This window comes from Erinaceus europaeus, chromosome 16 (assembly GCF_950295315.1).
Source record: "Erinaceus europaeus chromosome 16, mEriEur2.1, whole genome shotgun sequence".
Lineage (NCBI taxonomy): Eukaryota > Metazoa > Chordata > Mammalia > Eulipotyphla > Erinaceidae > Erinaceus > Erinaceus europaeus.
The window spans coordinates 60,918,551-60,935,219 of NC_080177.1; the positions used below are offsets into that span (position 1 = coordinate 60,918,551).

Sequence of the window (16,669 nt, forward strand, 5' to 3'; positions counted from 1 at the left end):
GTTTACCTGATATGGGAATATTTTGTGAGATTGATAACTGTACATCTCCAGTCCCTGGTGGCATGTCAATAACTAAATAATCCAGTTGACCCCAATCTACCTAAAAAAACAAACAAACAAAACAGACACACGCAAGATGAAACAGCATCATTGTATAACAACTGCAGTAAATAGTGGTATGAATTAAAAAAAGTATATCAATAACAAATATAAACAAGTACCAGGTGCTATGGATGAAAAAGAGACAGTTCCTGCCTTAAGCAGACCTGTTTTGAAGGATAATGTAAATAACCCAAATGTTTACCCTTTAACTCCCCCATCCAGTAAAAAGAAACCCTATCACAGTGATCTTCTAATCAAGACCAGTCAACATTTTAATATAAATAGCACATTAGTGTACCTTAGAAGAACTCAGCTTTTTGTCCTTTGAGTTTTATCATATGGTTGTTCCTAATAATATAACTTTTCCTAGTTTTTTTTTATTAGTGATTTAATAATGATTAACAAGATTATAAGAAACTGGGGTATAATTTCATACAGTTCCTACCACCAGAGTTCTGTGTTATAGCCCCTTCATCGAAACTTCCCTGTTCTTTTTTTTTTTTAATCTTTATTTATTTATTTTGGATAGAGTCAGAGGGAAATTGAGAGAGGAGACAAAGATTAAGAAAGAGAAAGACAGAGGGAAACCTATAGTACTGCTGCACCACCTGTGAAGCATCCCCCTGCAGGTAAGGACCAGGGTCTTGATCCCTGGTCCTTGCACATTGTAATGTCTATTGCTCAATCAGGTGTGCCACCACCTGGCCCCAAAACTTCCTTGTTTGTTATCTCTCTCTGGGAGTATGAATCAAAATTCTTCTTGGAGTGCAGAAAGTGGAAGGTCTGGCTTCTTTAATTGCTTCTCTGCTGGATATGGACATTGTCAGGTCCATCTCAGGTTTATCACTGGGGCTCGGTTCTGGCACTATGAATCTAGTGCTCTTGTGGCCATTTTTTTCTTTTCATTTTATTGGATAGGACAGAGAGAAATTGAAGGGGGAGAGGAAGATAGACATCTACAGACCTGCTTTACCACTTGTGAGGTGACCCCCCCCTGCAGGTGGGGAGCTGGAGGCTTGAAGTGGGATCCTTGCTTGGGTCCTTGCGCTCATATTAAGTGTCCTTAACCCAGTGTGCTGCAGCCCTCCCCCACTGCCCCCAGCCTGTTTCTTTCCCTAGTAGGTATGGCTTTAGAGAGGTGAGGTTCTGGTATATACTGGTGAAGTCATCTGCCCAGGGAATTCAGGAATCATAATAGCATCTGCAACTTGGTGGCTGAAAGGCAGTAAGGCATAAAGCAAAACAAATTGTTTAATAAACAAAAACCCAAAGATAGGAACAGAGCAGACGAACTTAGGGATCTTCAAGTGGGAAGATGCTAGGAAGCCTATTTTAAGTATGTTCCAAGGGGCCCATAACTTTGGTAATTTTGCCTGAGCCTGATAGCTAACATGCAGGCAGAATAAAAATATTGTCTGGAAAGATGATGTCAGAGTTGAGAATAGGATTAGAAAACTGGATTAGGGCAAGGAGTAGCTCCTAAGCATAAGGAAAGTATATAAATACCATTAACTGTTTACTTTATTGATCTGACCTAGGCCTGTGTCTATTCATAGTTAGCACAAAAGCCAGTGTAACCTCTGAGTCTCTATCAGCCTGAGCTCATAGTCAGTGGTTACAGCTAGGAACATTCTACGCTGCACTCATTTCTGGACCAGTCTTCCATGAGTGGTAGAGTAGGATGACCCAGCCTCCCTTTGGAGAGTGGGGCAGTACCTATCATTGCTAAATATTACATTTTTAAAACAAGGTTTATTGTTTTAAGAGACAGAAACTAGAGGACCACTCAGATTGGCATGTAGCAGTGCCAAAGACTGAGTCCTCATACATGTAAATTTTATGCTCCAACATTTTGAGCTATCTCCCTCATTTTTGAAAAAATAATTTTCTAATCAGATAAAGAGAAATTTATATGCACAGGTATGAGGTAGTAGTAGGCATTAAAAAAAAAAAAAAGTATATTGTGGTCCAGGAGATGGATAAAGCATTGGACTTATAAGAAGAGATTCTGAGTTCAATCCCCAGCAATACATGTACCAGACTGATATTTTGGTTCTTTCTCTCTAGTAAATAAATAATATATATATATTTTTTAAGTATCTGCCTGATAGAGGCTTTTTTCAAAAGAAAAAATTTGATTATGGATTTGTAAAAGTCGCTAGGACATTAAGTAGTAAGTAGTATTACACTGGATAATGCTTTAAAAAATTTAAAAGCTTGTGAGATCATTCAAGTTAATTTTTTTTCAATGAGCATACCATTAAAACATTTCTCCATTTCTGAGGTCATGGCACTGTAAATTGAAATGAACAAGTAAGTTTCAAATATTCTTTACACATGCCTACATGACTTGGCAGAGTTAAACTGCTTTTTACAACTTAAAAATTTCCTATGAGTAAAACTAAGGCTAAACATAACTTTTTGTTGTTGTTGAACATACAATTAGAAACATGTAATGACTAAATATAAGGATAAGAAACTGAGCAGAAAAGATATCACATCTGTTATTGCAATGTAATACTTTTTTTTTTCATTTTAGTGGTCAATGCCTTGCTCCAGTAAAGAACACCTACTGCCTGCAAAGCTGAAAACAATAAGTTTATTACTACAAGTGATTTTTCTAGTGAGACCTAAAAAATTCAGCAGCTTTTAGCTATAATTGCTTTAGTTATAATTGCTTTGAGTACAAAGGATGTTAAGATATACTCAGCAACACATGTATTAGAATAGAGGGATAGGGAAACCAGCAGTGGAGCACCCAGTTACGAGCACATATTACCATGCACAAACACCTGTGTCCAGCCTTCAATTCTCACCTACAGGGGAACACTTCACTAGTGGAGAAGCAGGTGTGCAGGTTGGTTGGTCTGTCTGTCTATCTATCTACCTACTTATCTACCTACCTACCTACCTATCTATCTATCTTATCTATTTATCACCCCTACCCTCTCAATTTCTCTCTGTCCTCTCCAACAAAAATAGAAGAAAAAGAAAAAGAGGAGGAGGAGGAGGAAAATGGGAAGAAGAAGAAAAAGAAGAATGGAAAAAGAAGAAAAGGAGGAGGAGGAGAAGAGGGAGAAAAATGAAAAAAGAAGAAGAAGAATGGAAGAAAAGTAGGAGACTGGAAAAAGAAGGGGGAGAGGAAGAGGAGAAAAAAATCACCTCGGAAGCAGTGGCTATATGGTGCAGACACTGAGCCCCAGCAATAACCCTGGCAGGAAAAAAAAAAAAAAAAAGAGGCTAGATGGCCATGAAGATTTCAGATCTAAATGAGAAACAGAGTCGAAGATTGGGGGAAATAAAAAGCATGTAGACAAACTAAACTCCTATCTCATTAACTTCAGCATTTTCCAACTTCCAAAATTACATAATTACTTTAGAACAATCAAAAAGATTTGGAACCTGAAATCTGAGAAGTGAGATCATTAAATTTGCAAAGAAATAAGAAAATAGACTGAATTGTATGCATCTCATTAAAAGGCTATTTTAAAAATAGCTGTTCCTTCATTTTCATTTAAGCAGTGGTCATAATATCTAGACTTGTTCACAATAATCTCGAATCCTGGTGAGCAACTGAATGTGCCAATGCACAGCAAAAGTTTTTCATGTCTGAACAGGTATTGAATGCCTTCATATTTATCTTAACATTACCATAGATCACACATTATTGTATGAGCTTAAAGCCATAGTATAAAGAAGAGGCGAGACCACTTCCATCAGTAACTTCCATCATCATAAGTCCTCTCATGGGCCTTCCCAGGACCTTGTCCTCACTATAACACAGAGATGATCGGGAATTCACCAGTCTCTGAAGGGAGGCTAGAATATCCTGCCCTGCCACTTGAGGAAGACTGGTCCTGAAATGATTGCAGCCTACAATGATCCCCGCTGTGACTATGAGCTGTGAGCTCAGACCAACAGGGACTTAGAGGTTACACAGACTCTTGTGCTAAATATAAAATATATATGGGCCCTGGGTCAGGTGGATGGAGGTAAGCAGTTAATTTTATTCACAGAATTTTTTCAAGAATGCAAGCTAATCCAATTTTCTAATCCTAATCCAACTTTCTAGCTGTTTTCTCAACTCTGACACTATTTTCTCAGACAATATTTTTATTTATTTATTTAGTTAGTTATTTATAAAATGGAAACACTGACAAGACCATAGGATAAGAGGGGTACAATTCCCACCACCAGAGCTCCGTATCCCATCCCCTCCCCTGATAGCTTTCCTATTCTTTAACCCCGTGGGAGTATGGACCCAGGGTCATTATGGGGTGTCAAAGGTGGAAGGTCTGGCTTCTGTAACTGCTTCCCCACTGAACATGGGAGTTGACAGGTTGATCCATACTCCCAGCCTGTCTCAGACAATATTTTTATCCAGCTTCAGGATAGCTATCAAACTCAAGCAAAACTACCATAGTTGTGGGCCCCAAGAAACATGCCTAAAATGGACTTCCAAGCTTTCTTCCACCTAATATCCCTAGGCTTATCTACTCTATTCCTACTTTTTGGTTCCAGTTCATTAACCATTTTTGTCTCACTTTATTTCCTGCCACCTTCCAGACACCAAACTACAGATGCTACCATGATTCCATCCTGACTTCTCTGGGCAGATGACCTCACCCTCTCCAGAGTTCTAGCCCACTAGGGAAAGACAGAAACATGGCAGGGGTATAGATCGATCTGCTAACGCTCCAATCAAGCAGAGAAGCAATTACAGAAGCCAGAACTCCTACCTTCTGCACCCCCAAAACAACTCTGGTCCATACTCCCAGTGGGGGAGAAGTAATAGGAGTAAGAAGATACGCAAGCTCTAAACTCCAGCTCTATCAGCACCCAGGGAGAGAGGAGGGAAAGGAGAGGGACATTTGGATGTAGTAATGGTGTCATGAGTGGCTTTAAGTGTAAGAGAGGAAGGGACCTGGAAGAAAAAGGGGGAAATTATGTATAAATGTAGACAGATAGTTGTAGAGATGATGGCTGGCCCATGTCTACAACCTTAGAACTAAAGTGGCTTGTAGTGGGGAGATTGGGGATTCAACTCTGGCTGTGGGAACGGTGTGGAACTATACCCCTGTTGACATGTAATTTTGTAAATCAATATTAAATCAATAAATTCAAAAAAATAAAGAAGAGGTCAGTTTCTTACCCTAACTTGGACATTAATACCAACATTTACATAACATTGTTCAAAATCACTCAAACTGTCTCCTTTGTGAACTGAGAAGACAATATACAAACCAATTAATATATCACTTGTAATAATCTTGATCAAAGAGATTTTTTTTTATTTCAGCCTGCTATCTATAACACTGGAAAAGAAATTACTTAGCTAAATATCACCAAATCCTTCTCAAGTCAAAACCAGGCAAAAAAAAAAAGCTTGCAATCCAATTTTCCCTGACTTCAGTGGTCAGATATAAAATAACATAGGCCAGAGTAGGAAGTATAAGTCATGCCATGAAATAGAATAACTGGATTGGGATAGGGCAAAATATAAGCCTATATTCTATATAGAAACTACCTTCAGCTAAATAGGCTATTGTTTCTTAAACAGACTATTTAAAACAGGGAAAAGGTAAAGAATGTCTTGGAGGCCAGTTGTATGAGGATGGAGTTGGAAGTGAGTGTTCTGCAGACACCTTTCACAAGAAGAGAAGAAACTGTATCCATGTGTCAATAACAGTACTGTAAACCATCAAATCCCCCCCATTAAAATGGCTAAAAAAAGAAATAGTGCTACCATGACGCCAACCTGACTTCCCCAGGCAGACGACCTCACCAATATGTCGTGGAACCCCACATGTCCAGAGCCCTGCCCTACTAGGGAAAGCTAGAAATAGGCTGGGGCTATGGATCCACCTGCCAATGCCCAAATCCAGCTGAGAAGCAATTAACAGAAGCCTTCTGCACCCCATAAAGAATTTTGGTCCATATTCCCAGTGGGATAAAGAATAGGAAAGCCTCCAATGAAGGGTATAGGATGCAGAATGTAGTGGTGGGAATTGTGTGGATTTGTACCCCTCTTATCCAATGAACTTGCCAATCATAATTAAATCAATTAAAAACAAAAACCCTGCCAATTTCTGGTGGTATGGCAAGGGATTAGCAGCTAAGGCATGTCTCTCTAAGGGACTGAGTTAAAGCAACAACAACTTTTTTTTTTAATCACTAAAAAACTCACCAATTTACAACTGTGACTTCTTAAGTAGCTCACTTATCCACAAGTGGGTATAGGCAAGTGTGCTCAGAAGTGAGTAGAGGCTTTCAAAAAGCATGATCTGAGAAAAGAAGGCAGGAAATTTCTGGGGCCTTAAACAGTGAACCCAGCGGTGTCAATATATTGAAATGTTCACAAGTATCACCAGGGTTCATGGCAAAATCTGGATGAGAACTAGTCCTGTGTGGGCTATGCCAAGTATTGATACCTTGCTAGGGAGATAAATCTTTGAACACTAAAGAGAAAGGAATTTTCCAAGGCTGTTCCCCTTCCTCCCCCGAGAAGCTGGAACACTGTGTTAACATTAAAGACACTAAACCGACATGGTAACACATGATAAAAAAAACATGGTACCACAATAAAAATGGACACTGGCATCAATGAACAGAATTGAAAGTCCAGAAATGAGCCCACACATATATAAACACCTAATATGATAAAGAGGTCACAACTATTCAGTGTGATCAAGAATGTTTCTTATAAATGATGCTGGGAAAAGTGAAACTATACCACCATCATACACCAAAGTCAAATCAAAATGGATTAGAGATTTAGAGAAGAGACCAGAAGCTCGAAAGTTTATAGAAGAAAATGTCAGTGAAACTTTGCAGGACCTTCACATCAAAGATATATTTAAAGACTCAACCCTCTGGGCACAGGAAATGAAAACAAGAGTAAATAAATGGGATTACATTAAACTAAAGAGTTTCTCACATCAAAAGCAAACTACATAAGGATAACCAGGCAACCCAGTAAACAAGAGAAGATATTTGCACATCACACATTTCATAAGTGACTGATATAAAACAGCTATGCAGATTTGGTACAGACCTACAAAAGAAGCAAAAATAACCCAGTAAAAAAGTGGGCCACTATCCACTAGGGAACGATATAAACAGGATGGTGGTATGGATCAAACTGTCAATGCCCATGTATAGCAGAGAAGCAATTACAGAAGCCAGAACTTCTACCTTCTACACCCCATAAAAATCATTGGTCCATACTCCCAGAGAGATAAATAGGGAAACTTCCAATGGAGAAGAGGGGATTATGGAACTCTGGTGGTGGGAACTGTATGGAATTGTACCCCTCTTATACCACAATCTTGTCAGTTATTATTAAATCACTAATAAATAATAAATCAGGGGGTCAGGCGGTGGCGCAGTGGGTTAAGCGCATGTGGGGCAAAGCGCAGGGACCAGAGTAAGGATCCCGGTTCGAGCCCCCGGCTCCCCACCTGCAGGGGAGTCGCTTCACAGGCGGTGAAGCAGGTCTGCAGGTGTCTATCTTTCTCTCCCCTTCTCTGTCTTCCCCTCCTCTCTCCATTTCTCTCTGTCCTATCCAACAACGAATTGCGTCAACAAGGGCAATAATAATAACCACAACGAAGCTACAACAAGGGCAACAAAAGGGGGGAAAAAATGGCCTCCAGGAGCGGTGGATTCATGGTGCAGGCACTGAGCCCAGCAATAACCCTGGAGGAGGAATAAATAAATAAATAAATAAATAAATAAGAAGTTATTGATGTGGTCTGGGAGGTGTCATAATGGATAAAGCATCGGACTCTTGAGCATGAGGTCCTGAGTTCAATCCTTGCAAGCACATGCACCAGAGTGATGTCTCGTTTTCTCTCTCTCTCTCTCTCTTTCTTCTTCTTCTTCTTTTCTTCTTCTTCTTCTTCTTGTTCTTCTTTTTCTTTTTCTATCTTTCTAATGAACAAATAAAACCTTTTCAAAAGGGGGGGCATGCAGTGGTGCACCTGATTAAGTATTCACATTACAGTCTACAAGGACCTGAGTTCAAGCCCCTGGTCCCTATTTGCAGAAGGAAAGCTTCATGAGTGGTGAAGCAGGGCTGCAGGTGTCTCTGCCTCTCTCCCTCTCTATCTCCCCATCCTCTTGATTTCTGGCTGTCTCTATCCAATAAATAAAGATAATAAAAATTTAAAGAAGTTGTGGGATATATATTCTATGGAATACTATTCTGCAATTTAAAAAGATGCTATGTTCTTTTTTTTAATTTTCTCATTTATTTATTTATTTTCCCTTTCGTTGTCCTTGTTGTTTATCGTTGTTGTTATTGCTGTCATCGTTGTTGGATAGGACAGAGAGAAATGGAGAGAAGAGGAGAAGACAGAGAGGGGGAGAGAAAGATAGACACCTGCGGACCTGCTTCACCGCCTGTGAAGCAACTCCCCTGCAGGTGGGGAGGCGGGGGCTCGAACCGGGATCCTTATGCCAATCGTTGTGCTTTGCACCACCTGCGCTTAACCCGCTGAGCTATGCCCGACTCCCACTACTATGTTCTTAGGGACAAAATGGGGGGAATCCACTGCTCCTGGTCGTCGTTTTTTCCTTTTTTTTTTTTTTTCTCTACTGGATAGGACAGAGAGAATTGAGAGAGGAGGAGGAGACAGAGAAGAAGAAGAAAGATAGACACCTGCAGTTCTGCTTCACAACTTATGAAGCGACCCCCCTGCTGATGGGAAGCCTGGGGCTCAAACTGGGATCTTACTCTGCCCCTCCTAAAAATAATCTACTCTGCTGGGCTGGTTCCCCACACACACACTGGGGACACAGCATCACCATACACCTACCCAGGCGGTCTGAATCGCTGGCCCCCAGTCCTACAAAATGCCTTCCACAGCCAGCCCTGGAAGAGTAACCTGCCACTAGTAACCAGCCTCATCCAGCATACACCATGACCCAGATCACTGCACTCATGAGTCAACACTCCTCTGTACCACAGCCAGCCCACCAGGACACACAGGGATGTAACTCATGCCCCCACTTGACACCAGAGCCACCATACACCCCACCCAGGTTTTTCTGGGGTTTTCTGGTTTCTGTGGGTAGGAGGAGCTTCAGACCAAATTGGGGGCCCCCAGTGTTGCAGAGAGCCTTTATGAGCTTCTGCATCCCATGTGCTCCACTAGAAGATAGGCATGCCGTGTTCTTTCTACATAGAGTAGTTGCTGAACAAAATAAACCAGTGGGACTATATCAAACCAAAAAGCTCCTACACAGCAAAGGAAACCACTACCCAAACAGAAAAACACCCAATGGCGTGGGAGAAGATCTTTACACAACATGCATCAGACAAAGAACTAATAAATGGGACCAGGACATGGACAAACATTTCACCAGGAAGAGATCCAGAAGAACAACAGATATGAGACAAATATATGAGAAGGTGCTCCAAGTACTGATCATCAGAAAAATGCAAATAAAGACAATAATGAGATGCCACTTTACACCTGTGAGAACTTCATATATCAGAAAGGACAGAAATGACAAATGTTGGCGAGGATGTGGAGAAAAGGGACACTTCTGTACTGCTAGTGAGGGTGCAACATAGTACAACCATTTGGGAAAGATATTTGGAGACTTACTGGAACACTAGGAATGGACCTACCCTGCAATCCAGATCCTTGCAATTCTTCTCCTGGGGATTTACCCCAAGGAAACAGAAACATCTATCAGAAGAGATCTATGTATACCTACGTTCATAGAGTGAGATCCTGGAATCAACCCAGATGTCCAACATCAGATGAGTGACTTAAAAAAAAAAAAGTAGGCTAAATATACAATGGAATACTATGAAGCTGTCTCCTCTGTATCCTCTTGGATGAAACTTGAGGACATCACGTTGAGTGAGATAAACCAAAAAGAGATGAATATCAAATGACCTCACTTACAGTGAGACTTAATAAAGTAAAGAATGGGGAGCACAAAGTAAAACAAGGGCTGGCCATGGTGTATTGTACCAAAGCAAAGGACTGGGGAGGGGGGAGGAGGGAAAGAGAGAATGGAAAGGAAGAAAATTTTGAGGACCTAGTACATAATATAATTGTATATTTATGTCAATGACTGCACTGTAAAGCATTAACCCTTTCAATGAAAAAATAAATTATATATATAGCTTCCAAATATACATATATCTATGTATAACACACAAGAGAACAAAAGATTCCCTGTATGTGAAAGTAATGAGAATTTAGGTATAAATAAGTGTGTCTAATATTTATATTCCAGTAAGCATAAAAATATAAATTTAAATATAAATTTCTGTGTCATTAACCATTTTTCCAATGGTAAAGCCTTTGGCTATTAAACTTGTTTCAAAGCAAAGTAGACTATAGGTGTGGTGGCTAATTTCTTAACTCTCAATTCTATTCCACTGGTCTTTGTGTCTATTTTGATTTCAGTACCAAATCCTTTTGATTATGGTGATTCTGTAGTATGTTTTAAGGTGAGAAAGAGTAATGCCTCCATTCTTACTCATTTCCCTCAGGATTGCTTTGATTATCCTTGGTATTTTCTGTCTCCAGATAAACTTTTGTATCTTTTGTTCTGTTCTCTTGAAATTTGGTGAGAACCTGATAGGGGTTGCATTAAATCTGTATATGACTCTGAGTAGATAGTCATTTTGATGTTATTTTTTCCAGTGAACATTGGATTTCTTTCCACATCTTTTTTGATTTCCTTGAGAAGTGTTTTCACAGTTTTCAGTATAAAAGTCTTTCACTCGGGAATTGGGCGATAGTGCAGCAGGTTAAGGGCATAGTGTTGCGAAGCTCAAGGACCAGCGTAAGGATCCTGGTTCAAGCCCCCGGCTCCCCAGCTGCAGGGGAGTCACTTCACAAGCGGTGAAGCAGGTCTGCAGGTGTCTAGCTTTCTCTCCCCCATCTTCCCTTCCTCTCTCAATTTCTCTCTGTCCTATCCGACAACAAAGACAGAACTAAAACAATAACAACAACAACAATAAAAAACAAGGGCAACAAAAGGGAAAATAAAAAAATATTAAAAAAAATTTTAAGTCCTTCACTCTCTTTGGTGGGTTTATCGCTAGATATTTGGTTTTTTGCTGCTTGCTTTTTTTTTTTCTTTTTCTTTTTTTTTTCTGCCTCCAGGGTTATTGCTGGGGCTCAGTGCATGCACTATGAATCCACTGCTCCTGAATGCCACTTTCTCCATTTTGTTGCCCTTGTTATTGTTGCCACTGCAGCTGTTGGATGGAACTGAGAGAAATGGAGAGAGAAGGGGAAGACAGAGAGGGAGAGAGGAAGATAGACACCTGCAGACCTGCTTCACCACTTATGAAACAACCTCCCTGCAAGTAGGGAACTGAGGGTTTGAACTAGGATCCTTACACTGGTCCTTCCACCTTGCACCATGTGCAGATTAACCCACTGCACTACCGTTCAGACCCCTGCTTGATTGTTTAATGGAAATGATTTCTGGGTTTCTTCTTCTGGTTTGGTGTTTGCATAGAGGAGTGCCATTAATTTTTTTGTATGTTGATCTTATAGTCTGACATTTGCCTTGCTTGATAATTTCCAGGATTTTCCTACTGTATTCTTTTGGATTTTCTTCTTCTTTTTTTTTTTTTTCATTTTACTTATAAAAAGGAAACACTGGCAAAACCATAGGATAAGAGGGGTACAACTCCACACAATTCCCTCCACCAGAACTCCGTATCCCATCCCCTCCCTTGATAGCTTTCCTATTCTTTAACCCTCTGGGAGCATGGACCCAAGGTCATTGTAGAATGCAGAAAGTGGAAGGTCTGGCTTCTGTAATTGCTTTCCCGCTGAACATGGGCATTGACAGGCCGATCCATACTCCCAGCCTGTCTCTCTTTTTCCCTAGTGGGGCAGGGATCTGGAGAATAGGAGCTCCAGGACACATTGGTGGAGTTGTCTGTCCAGGGAAGTCTAGTTGGCATAATGGTAGCATCCAAAACCTGGTGGCTGAAAAGAGAGTTAACCTATAAAGCCAAACAAATTGTTGACTAATCATGAACCTAAAGGAATAGTGCAGATAAAGAGTTGGAGGGGGTCTCCATTTTGTAGATAGCTAGTAGGCATATTTCAGTTATATTCCAAACAGCCTGTGGCTATACTAGTTTTTTTTTTTCCCCTGAGTCTGAAATTGATATGCAGGTAGATCCAAGTTATTGTCTGGGGAGATGACATGGCATGGCTGGAAAAATGACACATCAAATCGATGAAGTTTACATTCAACAATATTTATACACCTTTCCCATATTTGGGAGCTACTCTCTTCTCTTGGATTTTCTATGTTATACTGTCATATCATCTGTGAATAGTGACGTTTGACTTCAAGTATCTATATCCCTTTATTTTTTTTTCTCTTGTTTGATTACTAAAGCTAGGACTTCTAAGAATGTGTTGAATAGTAATGGAGACAGTGGGCAGCCCTGTCTTGTACCTGACTTCCAGCTTTCAGTTTCTCTCCATTGAGTATGATTTGGCTGTAGCTGTATATAGATTCTACTAGTTTAAGGAATTTTCCACCTATCCCTATTATTTTTAATGTTTTGGATCATGAAGGGATGTTGAATCTTGTAGAATGCTTTCTCTGCATCTACTGAGATTATCATATGATTATTGGAATTCCTTGTGTTGATGTAACAAAGCAGGATAGGATTTTGTCTAGGATCTTAGCATCTATGTTTATCAGAAATACTGGTCTGTAGTTTCCTTTTTGGGTTGGATCTCTGTCTGCTTTCAGTATCAGGGTGATATTGGCTTCATAAAAGTGGAAGGAAATATCCCTGTATCTTCCATATTTCAGAAGAGCTTGTAAAGTAGAGGTGTTAACTTTTCCTTGAAAGTCTGGCAGAATTCATTTGTAAAGCTTTCTAGTCTTTCTAGGCCTGAACTTCTGTTGGTAGGAAGGTTTTTGATGGTTGCTTCAATCTATTTGGTCATAATTAGTATATTCAGTTAGACAGGTCTTCCTGGCTCAGCTGGCAGGTTGTTTGCTTCTAGGAACTCATTCATTTTTTTCCAGGTTCTCTAGTTTGGCAGCATTGTTTGTAAAAACCTTGCATTTTGTTTCAGAGTTATGTGGTATTTGTTGTGATCTTCCCCTTCCACTTGATAGAAACCCAGAAACATTGTACATACAACTTCATTATAGAACAACTTCATTATTTGTAAGTCCCAACATACCTTTCAAGATATACTGCACAGATTATATAAAAACAGTGGGTTTTCTTAAATGGTATCATTTTCTCTCATGAAAACACTGAATTTATCTATTTGCAGAGATCTAGTAGGTTAATCACTAATTCAGCTGTACAGTATCCAGCAAGAGGTTGATGTGCTCCCCAAGGGATATTTGGCAATGTCTGAAGGCATTCATTGAAATGGCTCAGAGGAAGTCTCCTAAAGGCTAAAAAATTGCACCAGTACTTCTACACCTCTTTAGAAGACACGATCCTTAATGTTGGAAGATGAGTAAAATTCTGTTTTATAATAATACAAGGCTTTTGGTTAGTACTTGCCACATAAATTTCCTTGAGTTATCCTTCTTAAGCCCAAAAAACTAATTTTAATAAGAAAGAATTTAACAGATACTAACCCTTGTACAAAGCAACATGGCTGGCACACTATTAGTATTATGATATTTATTACCACAACAGCTGAAGGAAATAATGCTATTTTAATTTTTATCAAGAAGAATTTAAATTTAGAAAAGATTAAAAGGATTTTTTGAAGATGAGATTCATTTTCTAAGCTTTGATTCTTTTTCTTAAACTATGCTACCTAGTTACTGAATGAACCAGTTTTACAATGAAGCTAAATCTCAGTGTAGCTTATATGTCTGCATAAAGGCAAAAGCTGTTAAAAAAAAAAAAAAGCATTCTTAAATGTGAGAATGACCCACATCAACAAAACAGGCAATGACAATTGTTAGCTAGGACATGGACAGAAAGGAACTTTGTTACATACACTGTTGGTGGGAATGTGAATTGGTGCGTTCCTATAGAAAACAGTTTACGGAATATTTAAATAAACAAGGACATACCCTATGATCCAGCAACACCATTCCTACACATATACTAAAAGGACATGGAAACACACCTTTGAAAAGATACATGTAACCCTAAGTTTATAGCTGCACTATTTACAATAGCTAAAGTATGCAACAACCTAACAATGACAAATGATTGAATAAAGAAGTGGGTAATAGATACAGATACATAGATATTTAGACATCTATAAATTTATATCGCTATAATCACAAAGGATAAGACTGTATCATTTGAAAACAATAGACAGTATTGGAGGTGATATTTCTGAGTGAAATAAAAGGTGAAGGTCAAATAGCAAATGATTTTGCTCATATGTGAAATACATCTACATATGACTAAACCAAATGAACAATGAGAAAAAAAACCACCAGACTGTCTCTTGTATAATTTAAGAAATAAGATGGCTATGGGGATGGGGGCTGCAGTTTGGAAGAGGGTACAGAACATTGGGGTGTGGTAGTGACTTACATGCATCATGTTTGAGTATGAAAACACACTTGAAATCAGGTAATTTTGTAAAATAATGCTAAATCACTAATAAAAACATTACAAAAGGAACACAATATTTTCAGGGGTCATTTCTACAGTTTGTTAAAATGTTAAAAAGAAACTATTTATTTACAAAGAAAAAAATTCTAACACCAAGTACTTTTTAAATTAAAATACACATATTCTTGTCCTATGTGATGTTCCATATAGAGACAATTGTTTAACTGAAAAATTCTAGGCAATACATGCTTTCACAAAATGCTGTCTCTTAGGGGTCGGGCAGTAGCACCACGGGTTAAGTGCATGTGGTGCAAAGCGTAAGGATCCTGGTTTGAGGCCCCAGCTCCCCACCTACAGGGGAGTCGCTTCACACATGGTGAAGCAGGTCTGCAGGTGTCTCTCTTTCTCTTCCCCTCTCTGTCTTCCCCTCCTCTCTCCATTTCTCTCTATCCTATCCAACAATGAACGACATCAATAATAACAATAATAACCACAACAAGGCTACAACAACAAGGGCAACAAAAGGAGGAAAAATGGCCTCCAGGAGCAGTGGATTCATGGTGTAGGCACTGAGCCCCAGCAATAACCCTGGAGGCAAAAAAAATACTGTCTATTAAAAAATAACGTAATCTGCACCCCATTATAGCTCTGGGTCCATAATCCCAGAGGGATAAAGAATAGGAAAGCTATCAGGGGAGGGGATGGGATACACAGTTCTGGTGGTGGGAATTATGTGGAGTTATACCCCTCTTATCCTATGGTTTTGTCAGTGTTACCTTTTTATAAATAAAAATTACAAAAAAAAATATGTAATCAAGAAACACAACATCCATTGGAAAATAAGCATATAACTACAATGGAATAATATAGAAAATTAAAAAGCTAGCTATGATAACACATGAAGAAAAGTAAAAGGGAAATAATCCATTTTATATTTTGTAATTGTGGAGTTTATTGCTAAAGAAGAACAGCCTCAATTTACTGCGAATTTACTCTCCCATAATGAACTTGTGGGACTAGTTATGTCAAATTCTCTCTGCTGTGATACAACTTCAGCCTTCAGTTAATTTACTATTGTCCCCAGTGCTTTAAGGTACAGTGCTGTAGAATTTTTTTAATAGTACTTTACTACTAGCAATTTAACACTGATTTATAAAAGTGGAAGATTTGGTAATACAAATATAAATATATATATGCATGCAATTATAGTCAGAATTTAATATAAACCTTCATTTTACTTTGTGTAATCATGCAAAGCTATTTATTCTTCTCAAACTCAATTTCAATTATTCAAGTTCATTTAATGTCGGACACAACAGAAGAAATGACTAAATAAATGCTAATACTTTTATAGTTAAATGCTAGTTCCTTTATGTACTTAACAAAACCAGGCTTTTCAAATTCTAAATTTAGATATACAAGGAAATCATGATCTAATATTGCTAAGACTAATATATAGGTATAGGTATCTGGTTATGAAAACTCTCCTACATTGTGGGAGTAAATAAAATCTGAATTAAGATTAGCAATGTAATAATTCCCTTCATAAAATTAGAAAATAAAATTACTTAACTACAATTTTAATCACTTTATTGTGCCATTATGATAGACTGTATTGGACATGGGTAAATTTATATAAATTTATATACCCTTGGGTATATGTAAATTATAAAAGAGAATCAGCATTCTTTTTTTGTTAATATTTATTTATTCCCTTTTGTTGCCCTTGTTATTGTAGCCTTGTTGTGGTTATTATTGTTGTTGTTGATGTTGTTTGTTGTTGGATAGGACAGAGAGAAATGGAGAGAGGAGGGGAAGACAGAGAAGGGGAGAGAAAGACAGACACCTGCAGACCTGCTTCACCGCCTGTGAAGCGACTCCCCTGCAGGTGGGGAGCCGGGGGCTCGAACCGGGATCCTTATGCCGGTCCTTGTGCTTTGCGCCATATGCATTCAACATGTTGCGCTACCTACCCGACTCCCGAGAATCAACATTCTAAGTGACATGACA

At 38.9% G+C, this 16,669-nt stretch overlaps 1 protein-coding gene across 4 annotated transcripts in view; it reads right to left on the reverse strand.

Annotated features, from left to right (window-relative positions):
• NUBPL (NUBP iron-sulfur cluster assembly factor, mitochondrial) overlaps positions 1–16,669 on the reverse strand; it is a 114,001-nt gene that overhangs the window by 49,854 nt on the left and 47,478 nt on the right. For all 4 annotated transcript variants that reach the window (XM_060175216.1, XM_060175215.1, XM_016185446.2 and 1 more), the window contains one exon: positions 7–100. In XM_060175216.1, coding sequence (XP_060031199.1) covers positions 7–100 — 94 coding nt within the window. The remainder of the gene's footprint in view (positions 1–6; positions 101–16,669) is intronic.